Genomic DNA, 21,371 nt, shown 5'->3' with positions numbered 1-21,371 from the left:
GTCACCTGAAAGCATAGCATGGTTGGGAACAAGGTAATGACCTCCACCTGAGCACCATGAGGGTAAGGAAGGGACACAGCTCAGTAGGACACCCGAGAGGAAACATCTGTAGTTCATAAGCAATTCTGGAGCTCACACAGAGCTTAGAGCCAGAGATCTCGAATGGAGGGCCATCTACAAACAAGCAGGAGTTGATACCAGGAGCACACAGAAGTTTGCTCATGGAGGTCATGGAAGAGCAGGGACCTAAGAAGTAATCGGAGCAGCCAAATATCATCAACTCCAGACTATAACTGGTGCTCCAATGAGAAGGCCTCGCTACTGGGATGTGACGGAGCCAGGTTCACACCAGCGCCTCTCAGACTCCAGGGCCCACGACTTCCCTGGCCTGGCCCTTCCTCACAAAAGTAATGACAAGACAGTGGAAGGGAAGCCAGAGGGACTTGATGCAAGTGTGTACATGCGTTCAAACTTGAACCTTTTTACAGATGAAGGCACTTTACAGTCCAAACCCTCCAACCTACCCTGAAAATATTGAGAACCTCCAAGGTCCAGTGACCTTCCCAAATTGACAGGCTAGTCAAGTGGCAGAACCAGAGGCAGAAACAGAGCAAGGAAAAACCTATTGCTTTGTCTTAGCCAGAAATGTTGCTTTTTGTCTCTGGGTAGGAAGCTTCTTGCTATCTATTAAGTTGTATGATTTTGTATGTATGCTTGTGGGCCTTCCCAGGGTGTGAGTTCTTTTAATCAACTGAAGATATAAATATTATTCCAACAAAGAAAAAGATTACTTGCCCAACCTTCTTTACTGCACCCATTATGGGATCTGATTAGGGCTATTGCTGGTTGGCTTCCAGCGGCTGTTCTGCTTAAGGGACACCATTAGTATGCCCACCTGATCCGTGCCATCCAGGGCCATGTATCTCTGTATGTCCTCTGGCCACTTACCAAGCCAGCAGGTCTGACTCACCTTAAGGAACCTGTCAAGTCAGGAATTTGAGAATCCTATTCTGGGAGAAATGGACCTCACAGCAAAAGGGGAGTGTATGGGCCTCAGAGTCAGGTCAACTTGTGTTTCAGATCCTGGCTCTGCCGCCATGCTAGATGCACAGCTCTGGGCAAGTGGCTTTATATACTGAATATGTGAGTGTCTGTCAACCCTCTAAACCAAGTCCTGCAGGAAAGGAGTGTGTCATATAATTCATTTTAGCACCTAACTGCTCAAGACAAATATGCATAGATATTACCTTGAACAATGAAGAAATGGAAGGAAAAAAGGAGAGAGGTAGGGATGAAGGGAGGGTCGGTAGGAAGGAGGATGGATGGATACATTATCTAGTTTACTTAATTTTATACTGTGGATTCAGACCCCACAGAGGTTAAATCATCTACTGGAAATCACATTACAGATTAGTAGCAGAAGCAGGAGTAGAAGTCAGCTCCCACATCATTGTTTATAAACCTGTCACCTTCAGTTAAATTACAGACGCTTTCAAAGAAGAGACCATTCAACTCTTTAAACCTATAACACTAGACTATAGTGTTTGCCCTGCAAATGAATAGATAATGGTGGCTTTCATGTGTTGCTGTAAGAATTCCTTTTGCGTAACATTTTCCTGAATCATGATGTCCCTGATCCGCACTGATAGATTCAGACGAAACAGCTGTCTGATCGCTACTGAGTATCCCGAAATAGATTTTTATGTAAAACAAGCCCAAGTGACTGGACACCTAGAAACAGAAGGCAGCAGATGCTTTTCTCTTCGGACTACCTCCTTGGTGTTCCTTGACCTTGATCTCAGCCAGTAATATGGTGCTCATTTGCACAGTTGGGATAAAGTGAAATCAGTTACCAAGTTTGGGTTTTTGCTTTCTTTCCTCTCATGTGAAGGAATGTGGACTCACAGAAAGTGCCCAGAGTTTGAATCTTGGCTCTACCTCCCACTAGCTCTGTGTGACAGCTGGAAAATGACTTTACTTTTGTGCACCTACCTTCAATTATAGATTGGCAATAATAGCAATTATTCATAAGAGCCATTGCAAGTATTAACTAAAATAAAGCACCTGGCACAGGGCTTGGCACACAGGTGATCCGTAAATGGTGGCTTTTATGGCAGCAACCTGACCTGGTGAAAATAGCACAGGCTTTGGAATTAGACAGACCTGGATTTAAAGTCAGTTGCATCCACTTTCTAGCTATGTGACCTTGGGAAAATTCTTTAACTTCTCTGAGTTCTGCTTTCCTCATCTGGAAGAGTGAAGTAATAATGTCTATTTTGCAGGATTGGCATGAGAATTAAATGGGAGGGGGAGCCAAAATACACATAAAATCTCAATCTATTATTGGCCAAACACACAAAAAAAATGCTTGCTAATTATATGATAATAGTGGTGATGAAGATGAAGATGATGGCAATGATGTTGAAAAGAGCTTCCAACTCCACTTCCTTAATTGGAAGTGAAACTTGGGAGTCACCTGCCCTCCAGGGAAGTCCAGCAGCCACCCAGAGAGGACCTGGTATTAGATTGTCTGGTTCTTATTTGGGGAGGAGAAAAGGCAGCGTTAGGCCAGCCGAGTATCAGCCAGGACTCTTGTTAGGGAGGAATCCAGTGGAATTTGTCCAGAGAGTGGGATTTCTGATGGGCAGGCAGACTTGGTCCTTGTATATAACAGTACCAGGCCTGTGCCCGACGGGAAGCCCCTTCTTCACCTGGTGTGCTGTGCCGCAGTTTGTATAGTCGGAATGGGAGTCCGTTTAATAGGTTCCAAGAAGCAGCTGTCAGCCAGAAACCCAGCAGTGTTTCTGAGCCCAGCAAGGCACGGCAGCCCCCAGAAGTACAGCTCCTTCACTCTGCAGGTTCCCAGCTGTGCGTCTCACTCAGGGAAGGGGTTCCCTATGCTTCCGTGCAGCACCCCAGCTGGTGCAAGAGGTACAGGAGCAGGGGTAGCCCTCAGGGGGAGGTGGGCAGCAGCTCCCCGGGATATGAGGACCTCAGCCAAGCAGACTGGGCTCTGGGCTGGGCTGGACCTCTTAGAGGAAAGACTCGGAGCTGTAGCAAAAGTACTGCCAGATGGACTCAGAGTGAGGAAGGCCTCCCTCAGGAGCCCCGCCTGGTTCATCTGTGCCCCGTGACCCCAGGACTATGCCTGGCGCAGAGCAGGTATCTGGTACAGGTTTAATGAACACAGCAGCACTCTCTGACATTCTGCCATGGCTGTCCTCCACCCCACATAAAGTGATAGAGGTGTGAAAGACTTCAGCTGATATCAAGTTGGAGGGGACATAGGAAGTTCAGGAACCACCAGCACCAGATTAGGTGGCTTGAACACCATCTTTCTTTCCTGGCCTGGATGCCTGGACCCCATCTGCCTGCTCAGACACCTGTCGCTCCGCTGGAGTCATAGGGAGATTCCAGTGCAGAGTGCCCTCTATGGAAACTTGGGTGGGATGGGAAGGATCCCAAACTAGATTGTCCATACAAGGAGCAGAGATAACGGGACCCAGACTGTGGATCTTGTGATCAGACAGCTGGAAAGGGAGAGCAGCATAGGACATTTCCCCCCCAAAGAACAGCAAGGTAGCTGTTTTCCTGCTACACAGCTTTGATTGTATCTCTTCTCTTGGGAAGGACTGACTGGGCTAAAACGGCTGGGCATAGGACAGACACATCATTTTAGTGAATAGCTGTGCCTTCCAATGAGGGCCAGATTAGCAGATTACAGGAAGAGGTTCTGACAAAAGAGCCACCCCCAAGTTATTTTTATATCAATTCAGAATATGTTTGAGGGCACTGTATTGCGAGAGAAATAATGTGATGTTATCAAGTCTTTCTGGGCTCCCCTACGCCTAGTAGGTTGTCAGCTCATCCAAGCAAGTACTTGGGTGAGAAAAGATTGCTACAAAAGTCAGCTGACAGGACACACTGATCTGAAAGAGAAAAGACTCAGGAATTGGGGGACTTTGAAAAAGGAGGGATGGTCCTGGCCAGGTGGCTCAGTTGGTTAGAGCATTGTCTTATACACCAAAGGTTGTGGGTTCCATTCCCTGTCAGCGCACATAACTTGGTTGTGGGTTTGATCCCTGGTTGGGATGCATATGGGAGGCAACCAATTGACATTTCTCTCTCACATGTCTGTCTGTCTCTCCCCCCAGCCCCTACTTTCTCTCTCTCTAAAATTGATAAACATATCTTCAGGTGAGGATTTTTTAAAAAGGGGGATGGTTGACCAGAATAGTCATCCCAAAGTAGGCAGAGGACCATATACTATAGAAAGGGTCACATCCCATGGAGAGGAGAGACTGAGCAGGCTCAGAGAGGGACAGAGGTGCCCATAAAACACAAGCTCTATTTGGTAAACACTGATCAGCAGGTACTCTGCCCTAGGCCTGCAAGAAGAAGATAAGCATCTCTGCCCCATTACACTATGAGCTCTTGTGTGTCCCAAGCTTTGTTAGTCCTTGACCCCTGGTATCTAGCACAGGGGGTTGGCACAGACTAAACCACAGTGAATGGTAGGATGAGTCAGTGAGTCAGCCAATCAGCCACAGCTGAGTGTCTGAAGAGAGGTGAAGATCAAGTGTTCTGAGAGTTCAAGGCAGGGCCATCACTCCCACTGCAAATCCATGTCCCTGAGCTCCACACCACAGGCCTGCATCTAGCTGGTGCCTCTTTGTATCTGCAGCACCAGTCCTAGGGCCTGCCTCAGAGGAAGCAGCAGTAAGTGCTTGTTTTTGAAAATAAATGAACAAACAAGCAAATGAACTAATGAATGAAGACTTATGGTAGGAAATGGCCTTTGGCCTAAGACAGAGATTGCAGTGAGGAGGGTTAGCCATTAAAATATTAGTTACCCAACTTCAGGTCACAGCCCGTGAGTGTAACATAAAATCAGTTTAGTGGGTTCAAATTATTATTATTATTTAAATCATTACCTGAGGATATGTTTATTGATTTTAGAAAGAGGAGAAGGGAGAGGACATCAATGTGAGAGAGAAACATCGATCAGTGACCTCTCGTACATGCCTCGACCAGGGATCAAACCCACAACCTAGGTATGTGCCCTGACTGGGAATTGAACCTGCAACCTTTTGGTGCATGGGATGATGCTCCAACCATCTGAGCCACCTGTCTAGGGCTTGAAACTGTTTTTTAATAGAAGTAAATTTAAATGAAATTGGGTACAATGAAATGGAAAATATCAGTGCAACACTTATAAAAAGAGTATGTATTTCATGAAACTTGTTTTGGTTTTGTGCATGTGTACATGTGTGTGTTTGTGTGTATGTACTACTGAATAGGTTGTATTGCTTGCTATGGGCTTCAGTTGAATAGTATTAAAATGCATTCTAGACTGAAGGACCAGCATAACTTTTCAGGATAATCAGATAATGGAGAGAATTGTATGTGGTTGGAACATAATTATGGTGATATTATTTTATAAATTAAAGTCAACAGACATGCTCTAGCATTTGAAATCAAGATGGTCTTAGGAAATCTGGAGTATATGATCCTGGTGTGCAGCGGAGACGGGGGTAGATTTGAGAAAGGAAGAACATGAGGGACTGTGAGGCCAGAAAGGGGGGTTTGGGGCAGGAACTAAGAAAGATATGCCCCTCACTTGTTCACTTACCAGATTAGAGCATTTCATCTCCTTTAGGACTTAAAACTGGCTGTAAACAGAAGTGAAATCACCTTTATGTCATGTTAAGTCTTCAGAATTTCTTTCAGACCCTTTATAAAGGCACAGAAGTTTCTAAGAATTTTAAAATCACTAGTTTGCAAGAGGAAAGTAATTAATGGGAAGGAGGGAGAAAAGATCATGTGTACAATACAATTTACCAGCCCACTACAGATTGAAAGCCACATATGAGTGTTGGTGGCAGAGCAGTTAGAGAAAAGCATTTGCTTGCCACTCCCTACCTCACCCCACCCCAGGCCTTCGACAGCCCTCAGCAAGCCCTCAGAGAGGCTGAGCAGTAGAGATCATCTAATGGAGTTCAAATAAACACCAGATTCCTGACAGCTGGCCTCTGAGCGAATTTATTATTGGATTATACTCCTGCATTTTCAGTACAAGCTGAGCTGACAGGCTACCCCATCAGTTTAAGGGGGAGAGGGGCAGTGAAGAGAGAGAGACAATGATAAATTACTCTGATGGAAGATAGAAGACAGTAAAGATCCTGCTTCCTCCAAAATGTCAACCATCATATATTATTCATGCTGGTTTTTTAAAAATCCCTCCCCACATTGAAATGAACATTTATGATGATAAAGCAACTAGGTGAATTTAATTCAGGATGCAGGCAGCAACTTCTCACATCATCTTTATGAGTAGGTAACAACTTCTCTACCACTTGATCATCCTTTTATTGATTTCAAAACCAAATTATAATCTCTGTTTGCTTTGTAGCTTGAGCTTGTTCCTAACTGTCCATCACAGGAAGCATTAGCAGAGGACGCTATGCTGATGCTGGAACCACTCAGGGTGTAGAGGGAGAGAGCCTGCATTTAAGTCCTTGGACAAGTCAGAACAAGTGACCTTGGGTGAGCAAGGCTCAATTTCCTCATCTGTAATGCAGGCTTACTAATTCCCACCCTGCGGGTTTTGGGGAGGATTAAATGAGCTTAAAAGTACCCAAAAGCCCAGTGGCTGGTGCATAGCATACACTCAGTAATAACACATAGCATTTACCAAGGATAGTTTATGTGTTAGGCATTATTTGAAATTCTTCATAAGTTTCATAAGTACTAACACCTTTACATCTGCCACCAAACCAGATGACATAGTGACTTCATCACCCTTCTTTTATGGGTATGAAATCGAGGCACAGTGAGCTGAGTAACCTGGCCACGGACATAGGGCGTATATGTGGCAGAACCAGCATTTGAAGCCAAGCTGATCGGCTCAGGATCCCATGTGCTGAGCTTCTTTTCTTCTCCGCTAGGTCCTTTATATTCCCATCTCAGCATCTTCAGTTTGGAAATCTAGCCAGCATGGTGCTGCTACAATGCTACAATCCCAGAAGGCCCTGACTTTCTCTCTAATACTGCACAACAAAAGCAAAAGCCACTGCACAGTAGGTCTTAGCGCTTCAGAGCACTGATAGCCTAGTGCTTGAGTCTCAGCCCCGCCCTTGCTAGCTGTGTGACGTAGGACAAGTCTCTCAATCACTCTGTGCCTCATTTTCTTCATCTGTCATATGAGGATAATAATCCATACCTCAGGGGAATGTCTGAGGATTAGCTGAGATGTAAAACAATTATGTGTCAGGGCAATAAGCATTTAATAAGTGTTAATAGCTTTTATTACTAATAGCAAGAGTCAGTGTTAGCATTCGGATAGGTTTTAGTGCCATCATGAGAACGGGCAGGACAATGAGAATCTTAGCCTGAAGCATTAGCAAAGTTCTATAATCGATGCAAATGTCCTACACTGTGGCAGGCAGAGGCCAATGGACCTTTGAGGTCCTCATCTCTTTTGGAAAAAGAGGAAGCTTTAACCCAGAATAAGTCCTTGGCTCATGAAGGTGGTAGCAAAGCCTGAGTCCCGGGAGCCTGGAGTCCTAAGTGAGGACCCTTTCAAGCAGTAATTGCAGAGTTTATAAGTCAGGGACTTTTTGCATTTCCATCCAACACAGATAAGTATCAAGCAAGAAGACGTTAAAATATTGGAGAGCCATGCATTGCAATGCTAACATTGTCCTCACTGGAGAATATTGGTTGAGGACTTAAACAAACACCTCTGCAGTGAGTCTAACCGGCCCTCCAGTCAGATCCTGGAGGCACAAGGGTGGACTCTGAGTGAACTCCACAGAGAGGGGCTGTGATTTGGGGAGAGGCTTCCTCTGGGCAGTATTCTGGCAGAGGGGAGAAGCTCGGTCCCTCTCTAAAGATCACTTGTAGCTCACCTGTAAATGAGGGGCTTGGATTCAGTCACCCAAGGATCCTTCTGGCTTAAAAACTAAAATTCTGTTAATCTGAAGAAGTCTGTGGATTTCTTTTTCCCTCTCCTCATACATATACAAAACTTCCCAAGAGGAAAAAAATGAAATTATATTCATTCCATAATATGAGTTCACCAGAATAGGAGTTATCTCTCATTTATAGTTGTGTTTAAGAACTAGCTTGCGGGAATCCTAGACATTTAATAGTCAGTTCTTAAAATACAATGGAAAATAAAATAGAGATTACAGGCACTGCATTCCTGTAGTTTCCATAAGTGAACAAGAAAATAGATGAATGAATATCTTCCCTAGTACTCATCTGTGTATATAGCACATGGTAGATGCTCAATTAAAGTTCCAATAACTGAACTCTATTCTCATTGATCAGGCCTTTGTCTATGTTTCTCTTTCCTCAACCCATATATATCTATTTTTACTGTGGGCTTTGTGAAATAGCTATATATTTTTCTATCATCATGTTTTTTCATTCATAAATTGTGATATTTATTTCTGTACTCAACATGTATTGAATGCATACTGTACACCTTCTCCTGTCCTAAGCACTGGAGTTATAGGTGTTACCCTCCAAGAACTTGCAACCTAGAAAAGAAAATTTAGTTTAAACTAATGATTACTCTTTAGGGGGATAAGTACATTGTGCCTTGTTCACCAAAAAAGGAAGCGACTTCTTTGTACTGGGGAAATCAGGAAGAGCGTGACTGAGAGGTAGGACTTAAAGGAGAGGTTAGGAGAAATGAGGAGGAAAGACATTCAAGGCAGATGAACCAGCACAGACAGAGTCAGGGAGGCATGGAATTGCATGCCATGGCAAGAACATGAGAAGTAATTTAACAAAGCCGACAGCCCAAGGAGTGAGACAGATGTGAGCCTCAAGAGGCCAACAGGGACCAGATCTTGAAGGGACTTACATGCCAAGGTGAAAAGTTTGGACTTCATCTGGAGGCACTGGGGCACTACAGAAAATGGCCTGTATGGCACAGAGTTACTGATGATATGGCAAAAGAACCACAATCAAGTTTGGAGAATTGGGGACCTTAGGTCTGTGGGAACATTAAAAATACGTGATGAGATCAAGTTCTGTTAATTTGGACCTAAAGTGATTGAAAGACATACATAGTAAACATAGGAAAGGCTTTGAAATAAGTTATAAAGAATGCAGCACAACTAGATTGGCTTTAGAATAATGTAATATATAACATATTAGAGTTTCTTTCATGAAAAGAAATCATAGACGCACACACCATTGTAATTCTAGTGCAGTGCGGTGGATCCAACATGACAGCCCAATGTGGTCCGTGAAGCACAGGAAGAAAATATTAGAATGCCTATCTATATTTACTTTTAATCATAAAAAAACAGGGAGGAAAATGAATGTTTTACCTGTACGGAATTCTAAGTTCTTAGGTTGCTCCCTGTTAGCTGATTACAAGTCTAGACCAGCGTTCGGGCATTCTGAGGGAGATGGGGATCCAGTCCTTAGCAACGTACACAGTGGACCTTTAATAGTTCATTCCAGTGTATTACAATGTGACGGCAGCACGTGTTTGTGTAAAATCTAGTTTTAACCAAACTTATGTATAAAGCCATCCGGTGGCATGAAAAAAATTCTTGAAAAGTAACTGCAGATCAAAGATAATACAGTCCAAGCAAACAAGACAATGCAGAGCTGATACTTGTACAAAGTCTTCCTCGCCCCCATGAAGTTAAAAATAATAATGGTCATTCTCGTTCTAACGAAAAGGTAACCAAGAGACTCAGAAGATTCCAGCAGCTAAACAAAGTTAACCAAAAGATTCAAAATTTAAAGGGAGCTCTTTGAAAGATCCAGTTTTATCTATTAACCATTGCACCAAATGTGTAGTATGCTTTCCAATGTTAGCTCATGGTGGCACATGTGTACAATGTATTAGTAAATGTAAATACATCCAAGAAACCAGCTCGAAAATGTTTATAAAGGGTGTGTAATCAAAAAGTTTTAGGAGCCCTGCTCTGGTGATGTTAACTGATTTTTGAGGCAGCTAAAGCAAATTGAGATTCTCGATTATTTGGATTTGTATCTGGGTCAAACAGTCAGTAGTTTGAGTAGGTTGAGAAGTGACTTCCCTGAGATCCCATGGATAATAAATGATGAGTCTTAATTTGAATCCTGGCTTCTCAGCGACTCTTGCAGGATGGGCAAATCTATTCCCTGTGTGGACTTTATTTTCTCCCCTCTACAATGAGAAGTTTGAAAGAAATGACCTTCTAATATGTCACGACCAGTGGGTTCCCAAGAATATGAATTTGGGTGCAGGTGGAAGACGTCAGGCCTGAAAGCTGGTGAGGAACCTGACGCAGAGCACTGAAATGGGAAGCTAGAAAAAGAGCTACAGAGCAGCCTGTGTGGCTGGGCTGGGCCTGTGTCAAGGCTTTCGCTGGGAACCCCTTGATGGGGGTAGTTTGACAGTCCATGAAGTGGGGCTCCTTATTTGGACCCAAGTAAGGTTCTCACAAGACATTGGGTAAGGTGTAGTAGATGCTGGAAATATCCCCAGTCAGTCAACATGAATTAGCAGAAACTAGTTTAAGGGTTGGTACAAGTCAAGCATGTAAATCTGTTTAAAATATTCAATGCAAAGGAGTGATTTGCATAGCTAGTAGCAGCATAGAGTAGCAACTACTTTAAAGCAGAGAAACACTAAAGTTGCCTTTTGCTAACTAGATCCCCAATGATTATTCCAATCTCCCGAATATGAGTTTCATTAGCTGTTTTCATTGACTAACAACAAAAAAAAAAATTAAAGCTGCAGTTTTTCTCCCTTCCCCCTCCTTTCTGTGCTTGGATAATATCATTGAATAACAAATCTAACTTAATTTCTGGCATTCGTTTTAATTTGGTGGTAAAGAAAGGTGCAGATGAGGAGGCTGTAGAATCAAAGTAGGATTCTGCAAGCTGAGGTGGGCTGAGTCCTCCGAGGGAAGGAACCGAGCCACACAGTGCAGTTCTGGCAGACCACTTGCAAAGGCCCAGTCCCTCCATCCCTCAGTTCCCCAGCCATAACCATGTCAAGGTCAAGTAACTCAAAGTTCTATGGCATCACAGTTACAGAAACACATCTGTTCTTTATTCATTCAGTAATTAATTTATCAAGAGCTTACTGTGTACCTTGTATTCAAATTTCAGGGCAAACTCTTGCTTTGGTGAAGGTTTTCTTTTCCCCACTCAGAAAGAGCATCAGCCATTCTCAAGGCCAGGGTTACAGCAGTGAGGGAGATGTGGCCCCTGACTTCAGGAAGCTCATGGTCTGCTGGGGGGAAGAATTGCCGGATATGTGACAGCGCTTAGCATTTTTTGCAGAGGAGCCCAGAGGGCTAGGAGTGCTGGGCACCAGTTAGTGACTGCTCCAGGTGAGTGCTGAGGGTGAGCCGGCAGTTTTCAGGTGAACAGGATAGGTGGAAGGTTCCAGAAAGAACAATTCAGCAATAAGTATAAGCATCATATGAGCTCCATTAACAGTCTGAAGTGTGTAGTAGAACTACTTGAGTTGGACTGGGTAGCACCAGATTAAAATCGTTATTCATTTTTAAATATGTGTGGATTCTACTTTATATCCAGTTGTGAAAAACTTTGAACCTGTGTGACAGATGAGAGAATGGAGGTACGGAGCGGCCAGAGAACTCTCCAAGGTCATACAGTTAGTTACCAGAGTCAGAACTAGGAACTGACTCTCTGACCAGGGCTCTTTTCACCACACTCCCGCCTCTTCTCCTGGACTGACAGCTGAGGTTAGTTTCTTGCTTGCTTGGATTGTCTCTCCAGCAGTTTCCTGCCTTGATCCCAAACCTGGCCACTGTCTTCAGGAAGCAATCAGGCAGATCGTCCTCCTCACCGGCGTCAGGAAGGTACCTCAATCAGGCCCCAAATGTATGATTGGCCTATTGCCAGCATGCTTGATGCCCCCCCCCCTTGGCCTGGCACAAGCGCTCCTTCCTGGCAGAGTTCAGTCAACCTAATTGCTTGTTTTGTATCCCAGCTGCCTGACATATGCCAAACCCATGTGTTGGCTCACTTGTGTCAGAGACAGCTACACTCAGGCATTTCAGATTGGCTTTGGTGAGTTCCAGCAAGCAAAAGGGGACTGTAATTCATGCATTTCTATAACCCTAGCACCTAACACCGTGCCTAGCTTTTAGTAGGTGCCCAGTTTTTTAAATTAAATTAAAGTGAATTTTAGTGACTACACATATACAACACAGTAGTCAGGGTAAGGACCCAGTCCTAGCTTTTGAGTATCAGCTCAGCCAGTTGATTCTCTGCTGTCTGACCTTGAGCAAGACTTTTCTCTCTGCATTTCAATAAGTTGGTCATTTTTTACCTAACAGTCTCAGGGAGCAATATCCCACACTTGCCCTGGCCGCTGCAGATGTGGTCAGAACCCTCTGGTAGCACAGTGGAAGTATGTAAGACAGCTATCCAAATGCCAATGATATAATTAGTTGACAACCACAGTCATGGAGATACTTGGAAGGTTTAGAAGAGCCTAGATGAGGGGCAATTAATAATGTCAGGAAAAATTGGTAACAGCCTCACTGAGGTGATGATGGCCTAGAGGGGACTCTGAAGATGAGTAGAAAATAATACCCCCCAACTCCCTTATGCCACGGGAATGCAAAACACACCAAATACAGGACAGGTAATAAGAAGATCATCTGAGGCAGCTGGGAAGACAAGTTGGTGACAATGATTTGCACCCTGTGTTTGTGATTTCTCACCACGGATGACCTTCCATTGCGGATTGTCACCGTCAAAGCAGCAGTGGTTTCTTAGCCATGTTGACCCTCACGGGGGTCAGTGTTCCAGTGGCACACAGAGGACGGCTCATACCGGCTCACAAGAACTGACTATTAAATGTCGAAGATTTCCGCAAGCTAGTTTTTAAACACAACTATTATTAAAAATCAAACTATATGAAATTAAAATCAAACTATAGTAAAAACAAATGTAATAAATAATCAGAACTCTTCACTATCTAGTTATTTTGCTCTGATCTTTGCTCTGGAGTTTATTAGGACTATTGTATCTCTTTGGTAGAAATACTGTATAATTGCCTATTACTGTGCATCTCTTCCCAGCCCTGGGTTCAGTGACAGCTCATTGGCAGCTGAAATCGGCCATGGTAGAAGGAACACTATTTACATCACAGAAATAGGCAAATGCTACCAAATAAAGCTATCTTCCTTTTGAAAGTCAATTGTTAAATGTTTGGCAGTACTCTACTCATGGTGTCCATTAAATAGATGGATAAAGTAAAAAGGCATTTGGAAGCCCAACACCCACATCTTTTCAAATCTCCCCGAACAAAAATTCGTGGCAGGGGACACATTTCAGAGGCCTCCACAGAGCAGACTTCCCATCTCCTTTGTTCCAGGGAAGTCTTAGGTGCAACTGGGTTCTCTTGACAACTAAAAATCACAGTCAAACAGAAGGAGGATGGAAGTGTTTTTCTCCAGGACTTAATTCCTCAGCCAAATGCCTGTTTTGGCAACAGTCCTCTGTGGCCTACAGGGGACCAGGGAGTCAACTTAATCTTGTCCAAAATCTGCAGGAGCCTGGGCTAAAATTTCATCTAATCTAGCTTGCTGAAGTGGAGGCCACATGATGGCAAAATGGTCCTGATATAACGTTTCCCAATTATCAGGAAATCCCCAAAGAAAGATAAATCAGAGGAGGCTGGCCCACATGTGTGTAAGGGGCGGCAGTTGGGGCAGCCCCCAAAAGGAAACCATTCCCGGAGGGCTGGTTATTGTCCAGGCAGAATGTGAAGACACACGTGTCAGAAGAAGGCTGGATAGCAGCCAGCACCAGGAGAGGAGGTCTGTTAGTAATCGTCGGGAAGGACAAAGTTCCAGCAGTAAGAAATTCAATTTTCCTCCATTAAAGAAAGCATCTCTCAGGACCAGCTGAATACAATTGATGGAATAAATCTTTCCCATTAGCGGAGAGATAATTTTACGTAAATATATCGGGAGACCTTCAGAGCAGGACTGAGAGTTTTTGCTGAGCCCTGGCTGCTTAACTTGTTTGCCATGTAATTGCATTTAGACCAAGGGCCTCGGAAGGAAACCACTGACTGAATTAGCATTAACCAGATTGCCGTGAGGTGAGGTGAGGTTGGGTGGGGTGGGTGGGGGTGGGGAGCTTGATGCATTGTGGGTAGTTGTTCTTGCTGTTCTTGCCTTCTGAAAGGACAAGCTGACACTGGTGAGACCAGCTGCTTACAAGCCTGGTGTTAATTGCTTTTCTCATCAAACAGAGAAAAGTTTATCACTCTAAGAAGGTATAGATGTAAGCACCTAATAAAGCAGAGGCTGAGTTTGAGGGGTTTTTTTTGGTTTGGTTTGGTTTTTGTTTTTATGAATGCCCACAAACATCATCAGTAGTTCTTCCCTGGGCCAGAAAAAAAGCCCTCTGAAATGCAGAAAGTTGTCAGGACAACAAACACTGCCTGCATCTTTGCCTCAGATTTGTCCTGTCAACAAAGGCTGTCTCTCCAGTGCCCTGACCCCATAGGATGTTGACCCCAGTGAGCACCTTCATTTCTACCCATTGCCAGTAGTAAACTGACTGGTCTAGAGTTGGGCCCGGAGTGGTGAGGCCTGGAGACCAGGTCTGGCTCTGCCACCACCTCCCTGCGTGGCTTGGGGCGAAAAAGGTTATGACCTTTATGGACCCCAGTTTTCTCTTAATTCCACTAACTCAGTGATTTTCCAACTGGATTTTCTCTGGCATGTACAGGGACTAAGACTCCACAGAGTTGTCTTCAGAATCACCCCAAGAGAAAAGGGGACCCTCCCTTTTGCTTTGTGTAGAGCAGAGAGATCTTATTTGTATTTGTTTTCCACTTTGTAGTCCTTATAAGATGCTAAAAAGGCCCTTTCTGAAATATTAGGGGGGGGGACAACATTCTAGATAATCTCTAATTGTCCCACTTATTTGTTCAAGCTCCATTTTTTTTTTTTTTAACAGTGACCTAGACACTTCCAGGCACTGCAGAGAGAAGAAAATAGACATTGACCCTGACCTTGAAGAGCTCATAATCTAGTGAGGAGGAGAGACATGTATAGTGAGCTGAAGAATCAAGGTGTTTGTGTCAGGTTTTAGAAGAGAGTAACTAGTTCTAATTAGGGCCACCAAGAAAAGCTTCAGGGAAGAAGTGTCATTTGAAGCTGGGTCTTAAAGGATGAGAGCATGCATAGAGGGGTGCAGGAATGACATTTGAGGCAGGTGGAAGAACATTGCACAGACACAGAGACTTTAAACAAATTTGCCTGGCGAGTTTGGGGGAAGCAGATGGTTAGTTGTCTGGAACATAGAGGGGAAGTGGGACAAGGGATATTGGAAGGTGACAGGTTTCAGAACCCACTCCAAGGGGACAATGCCAGCATCTGCCCTTCTCCTGTTTGCAATGCCAGATGAGAAATACCCTCTATTCTGTTTACTTTCCATATGTCCACTTCCAGTGAGACTACCAGTGACAGTAATAACCAATGCCATTTATGGAGCTTCCTCTCTACCAGGATGAAAAAACAGAGATTCAAGCAGCTCTCACAGACTTGCGCAGGTTTAGAGAGCTAGAAAGTGGCAGAGCTGGGATTTGAACCCAAATTCACCTGCGTAACTATACTCCATAACTTTATCTCCTTATAGCATAATATAGTATCCTGAGACAGTAACCGCTGAGTGAGGCAGCTGAAAACATCTCCCAATAATAATTCTTTTTTTAAATCCTCACCTGAGGATGTTTCATTGTTTTTTAGAGAGAGAGGAACAGAGAGAGGGAAACATCGATGCAAGAGAGAGAAATATTGATCGGTTGCCTCCTGTACGCACCCTAACCAGAGAGCAAACCCACAACCTTTTGGTGTATGGGACAGCACTCCAACCAAGTGAGCCACCTGGCCAGGGCCCAATAATAATTCTTTAGAGGACACTTTGATGTCGTAAATTGAGGCAGTATGAAAGAAAAAGGTTATTATTCATCTTGAGTAAATACCAGGAGCCCCAGAGTATCAAGACTGTCTGAGTGACCTGCCTTCTGTCTCCTGACCTCCTGGGGTTCCCTGCCAGCCGGGGTTCTGAGTATGAAAAAGAGATCATGTTATTTACTCTTCTCTACCCACAGGCACGCGTGTGTCATTCGTGGTCAAGTGATGACATCAGATGGGACCCCACTGGTTGGTGTGAACATCAGTTTCGTCAATAACCCTCTCTTTGGATACACGATCAGCAGGCAAGATGGCAGGTAAAGAGACCTTTTGTGGACCAGGGTTAGTGAAGGCTTTGCCTTTCTGGTCTTGTCACATAACTGCTGATGGAATGACAACGTGGAAAGATGATGGGACTTGGGTTCAGGGGATCTGAATTCAGATGCCCAGTTCTGCAACTGGTCACTACCTGTGTGACCTTGCATCTCACGCTGGCCTAAGTCCCTTTGGCTATAAATTAAGCAGTTTCTTTTCATCTGGCTATCTAAGTAAACGTAGGGTACCTTAGGCATGTTATCCTGCCTATGACTTAGGATATAAAACTCTCCCACCACTGCCTACAGACCAGACAGCTCCAGAAATCTTAACCTTCCTGCTGTGTTTTCCATCTGCAGCCACCTGGGTTTGTGGGAACTGCTGAGTGACTACAGAACTCTGACTTTTGGGTCCCTGTGAGAACCATCGGCAGAATAAAGTTTTTTTAATCAATGTAGTACTCTCATTTGCTAGCTATGTGTTCTTGGATTCTTGGACAAATCTCCTCACCTCTCTGGGCCTCAGCATCTTCATCCGTTAAATGGTCATAACACTATCTAGCTCATAGATGGGTTGTAAGGATTAGATTCTATGATAGTTGGAGAAGCACCTGAACATAATTGGTGTCTGATAAATCTTAGCTCCTTGCCCCGCTCTGGTTCATTACTGTACCTCTGGGGTCTGGCACATGGTACATATGCAATGTGTATTAGCTATTTATTATATTTACAAGTGATTAAATGACAAGAAGATAATGATTACAGTGCAAACAATGAGAACATTTTGGAGAAAAAGGGAGGGGAAGGGGGAAAGTGGAATATTTAGGCTGTCAGTGGTGACAAGTCCTCTATTTTTAATAAAATCAGGTGGTAGCAGTCCATCTGGCTACATGTGGGCCCATAAGGTTGATTTTCACTCTGTGTTGGAAATTATGCTCCAGCCTGATTGATTTTAGCACCTCTTTAATCCAATATCAGATGTGAACATGTCCCGGCCGAGGTGATAATGAAGTAGAGGCTCATCTGTTTGTAGACATGTGTGCCTCTTACACGGGGGTGGCAAGCTTGATGTGGGGAGCTTTCTCCCCCTGCTCTCACTCCCTGTGAATGGGAAGGGGCCCAGCTGGAAGAGGCCCACTACCAGTCAGCAGGGGTAATCTGTCCAGGCCAGGCCACTGCTCCCTGCCCTGCACATGTTCCATCCCAAGAAGGGCTCAGTGGACGACTTCCACCATAGCACAAAGGAATCCCCCTCCTCATGCTCCGTCTGTCCTACCTTCCAGCTTGGGGCTGCCTGCTTTATGGAAACAGCAGTTACTCTGACTACATTATTACCTGCTATGAAACAGTCATTAGAAGGGAGCCATGGGGACTGCTCTTTTTTTTTTTTTTTTTGCCATGAAATTTGACCATCATTCATGTGAGGTGGCAAATCGTCAGTCCTTTGCCCTGCTGTGCTTGATTAGGGAGGGTCCATAAAACACACCAGAGTCACATAAGTTCAGTAGCCCTTGGGAAAGCTCACTGTAGCACTTCCAGGCTTTGATTCCTCCTGTTTGTGCTGCTTCTGCAATCTACTGCCCCTGAGAACACGGGATCCTGGGAGGTAAGTGTCAGCTATATTTCCCATATCAGCCTGATCAATTCCACCCTAGGAGCCCGACTTGCTACAGCTGGCAGCTTGAGTTTCAGAACAAGTCTTACAAGTGCATTTTGGGGCTTAAATTTCTTTTCCAACTTAGACACTGCATCATGTATGGGAAGGTCACTACTTAATCTCTTAAGTGTCTGAAGATCCCTATTTGTTATATGTGAATAAGGAGCATCTGCCCATTTTCCTCCCCTTCCTCCCTGCCTCACTTTCTTTCTTACATCTCAGACTCCAGGAGACACTGTAAGGCTAGAGATATAGTTGGAAATCCAGGGACCATGCCTAACTCACCTTTGTGACCTTCACGCTCCCAGAAGGCCCTTGTCCAGCCCCCTGCCCACCCCACCCACACACACACATACACACACCCACACTGAAATGCCAGCCCTCTGGTTTTAATGAGAATTCACAAACATTAAGCAGTACCAGAGAAGTTAGCCAAAATGATCATTAAAAAGATGAAGAATAGAAGTCATGTAGAAAAATTTCAAAAGAGTAGTAGACAAGAGAAGCAGTTCAAGCTCGTTGAATTGAAAATGGGATTATACCGAGCATAATGCTCAGGGAATGGAGCCCTGTGCTTTTCCCATCCATTATCCCATCTATCTAATTAAAAACCCTGCCAAGTGATTATGATCATTAACTTCATTTTACATGAAGAGATTGAGGCTCAGACAGGTGACATCACTCACCTATGGAGTAAGTGGCAATGCTTGGACTACCCCAACCTCCTGCTTGGGCTTCATCTGAGAACCAGGCCTTCCCGTTGGGGTCAGATTGAAATCTGTGTCCACAACAAGGTTTCCCTCCAGATGAGCAGGACTGGCTCTTGGCAACAGCTAATTACACCAAGCTCTTGGCAAGGCCAGCTGCCCCCAGCTTGCTCACAGCTCATGAGAATGTCTCGTTGTTTTCATTCCCTTCCCACCTTTATTCTCTCATGAGGGGAGCTTGTAAGTTGGGCCAAAATTCTGTTTGGTGGTTAAAAAATGTTCTGTCAAAGTACAGATGCTATTCAGTTCCGTGACAGAAAAGTCATTCTCTGGGTGTTCCCCTAAACCATAGATATTCTCCTGGAGAGCCAAATCCCGAAACTTTAGTTCAAAATAGTCACCTTCTCTGGTGTTTCTCTCTCATTACTTATCAAAGCAGGGTGGTGCCCAACTTTCTTTATCCAAGTGTGGGCCTAGAACAGGCAGAGAAGCAGGCAAAATGGGTGAAAAGCTTCTGCAAAGGACAGAAGAGTCAGGCTTAGGAGCTTGGGGACCCAAATCTGGAGGTGCTATCTACCAAGATTTGGCACCAGGACAGAACAGTTCATTGCAAAATCCTCCCCGCTTCTAGAGGAGGAACCCAATCCCACAAGGTATATTTGCCAGGGATGAAGGAGAGGTCCTACACTAGGGTCTCTAATACCCACTGCACAGCTCAACATCAGCTGACTTATAGTAACAGCCGAAGTAAGGAGGAGTCAGAGTGTTTCGTAGATAGTCAGTTTAGAAGACATTGGCAGTATCGCTCATGCATTCATTCTGTAAACTATAATCATCAAGCACAGGACTGGGTTCTAGAAAGACAGAATAATCAGTGTCCCTGGGCCAGAGAGTTAAATCTGTGATTTCAGAGCAACGTGATGCAGGCTGTGAGGAGGAGTGAACCTGGTATAGTGGGAGCCCAGGGCAGGGAGCTAGAATCCTAACTGGGTAAGGAGTCAGCAAGACGAGGACAGGCCTTGAAAATGCATCCTAAGAGTAATAACTAAAAGGACTTTGTCCAAATAGACATCACAGCCAGGAGGTGGCAGGTAGACAGTCTCTATGTCCAAGTCCTGAAGGATGGTCAAAGGCAGAAGAAACAGACTAGTTTGAAGTCATTTCAGCAGATAGAACAAGGACCAGGAGCTAAGGACTTATAAGGAGAGGGATCCAAGCTCAATTCAAAAAAAAAAAAAAAAAAAAAGTCTTAATCAGAATTAACAAAAGATTGGATAGTCCTGTGAATATAGCAAGTTCCATATCACTGGAAGTGTGCAAGTAGGAACCAAATGGCCCCTTGATGGTGAGTTTGTAGAAGAAGCTAAAGCATCAGAGTCGGAGAGGGCAGTGAACACAGGCTCTTGGGATGCTCTCATGGAGCTCTTTCTCAACTGGGAGTTTGGGACTCAGTCTCCTGGCTCCCCTTTCACTTCTAATATACTGTGGTTCTAATTGTGCCGTCTCTAAATGCCTTAGCAATTTCGTAATCCCAAAGGCCTGTGTTGAGTAATCTGTCATAGTCAGAACTAAAACTGATGTAGAGTCGTAGAATATTAGTCACTTAAGAATTGACCATTTGAACCTTTACATTTTATAAATGAGAGAATTGAGGATCAGAGAGGTGAAGTGACCTACCCAAGATCACACAGTAGTTCATGGCAGAGGCAAAACTAGGCTTAGGTTCCTAACACCACGGCAGGACTTGTTCCACTTTATTCTGCTGCCCTTTCACTGAGCTTCAGTTCCAAGGGGCCCTAAGTACCAGGAGCACCATAGCAAGACACTCATCAACTGTTCTGTGTCTTGGCATATGGCTCTCTACTGTAGTGGTTTTTAATTTAGTTTTGGCAAATATTCTATTTGTGAATCATATATATTTTTTTTAAATAATGCTTTCTGGAATATTTGTTTCTGTTTGTGGGTGCAGTGAAGTCTTTTAGGTTTCAGAGTCTCCTCAACGAGTGCCCAGATCTTTTCATGTAATTTTTTCTTCTTTCCCTGTCTTGCTCCTTCCGCTCTTCTTCCTTCTCCTCATCATCATTTCCTGTTTCCTCTCAACCCTCCCTTCCCCAACAGCTTTGACTTGGTCACAAACGGGGGCATCTCCATCATCCTGCGGTTCGAGCGGGCACCTTTCATCACACAGGAGCACACCCTCTGGCTGCCTTGGGACCGCTTCTTTGTCATGGAAACCATCATCATGCGACATGAAGAGAATGAGATTCCGAGCTGTGACCTGAGCAACTTCGCCCGCCCCAACCCTGTTGTGTCTCCGTCCCCACTGACGTCCTTCGCCAGCTCCTGTGCAGAGAGAGGCCCCATCGTTCCGGAAATTCAGGTACCCAGCTTTGTTAACTGCGTTTCTCCACGCCTTTATGTCATTTGAGGAGTGGAGGAGGATCTCAGAGGCAGGGGAATGGGAGACCCCGGCAGGCCACCGTGCAGAATGCAACTGCCTGGCACCCTCCAGCATATGACAAATTCCTGCTCCCCTTGCACCCTGCCATCCAGTTCACTTTCACTTTCCTTTTCCACCAAGCTCCAGTGTCCTCCCTCTTTCATTATTTCTGTTAAAAATATTTATGATGATAGGTTCTACCAAGCGAAGTGAGACAGAGCATCCCAAATAGTAAGCATCATAATGAAGATTAAATGAGAAAATGTCAGTGAGGTGCCTAGCACAATGTCTGGCAAAGTGCTCGATAAATTTTAGCCATTA

General features: G+C 44.4%; 1 protein-coding gene across 1 annotated transcript in view; it reads left to right on the top strand.

The window, feature by feature from the left end:
- Positions 1 to 21,371, top strand: part of TENM4 (teneurin transmembrane protein 4) — a 382,101-nt gene that overhangs the window by 298,245 nt on the left and 62,485 nt on the right. Inside the window, 2 exon segments of the mRNA XM_090265745.1 lie at positions 16,130 to 16,249; positions 20,729 to 20,990. Coding sequence (XP_090121871.1) covers positions 16,130 to 16,249; positions 20,729 to 20,990 — 382 coding nt within the window.

The sequence above is a fragment of the Furipterus horrens genome, unplaced genomic scaffold (genome assembly GCF_987537825.1).
Source record: "Furipterus horrens unplaced genomic scaffold, mFurHor1.1.pri manual_scaffold_2, whole genome shotgun sequence".
Lineage (NCBI taxonomy): Eukaryota > Metazoa > Chordata > Mammalia > Chiroptera > Furipteridae > Furipterus > Furipterus horrens.
Note: the sequence above shows the minus strand (reverse complement) of the source record. Positions and strands in the feature narration are given on the sequence as shown.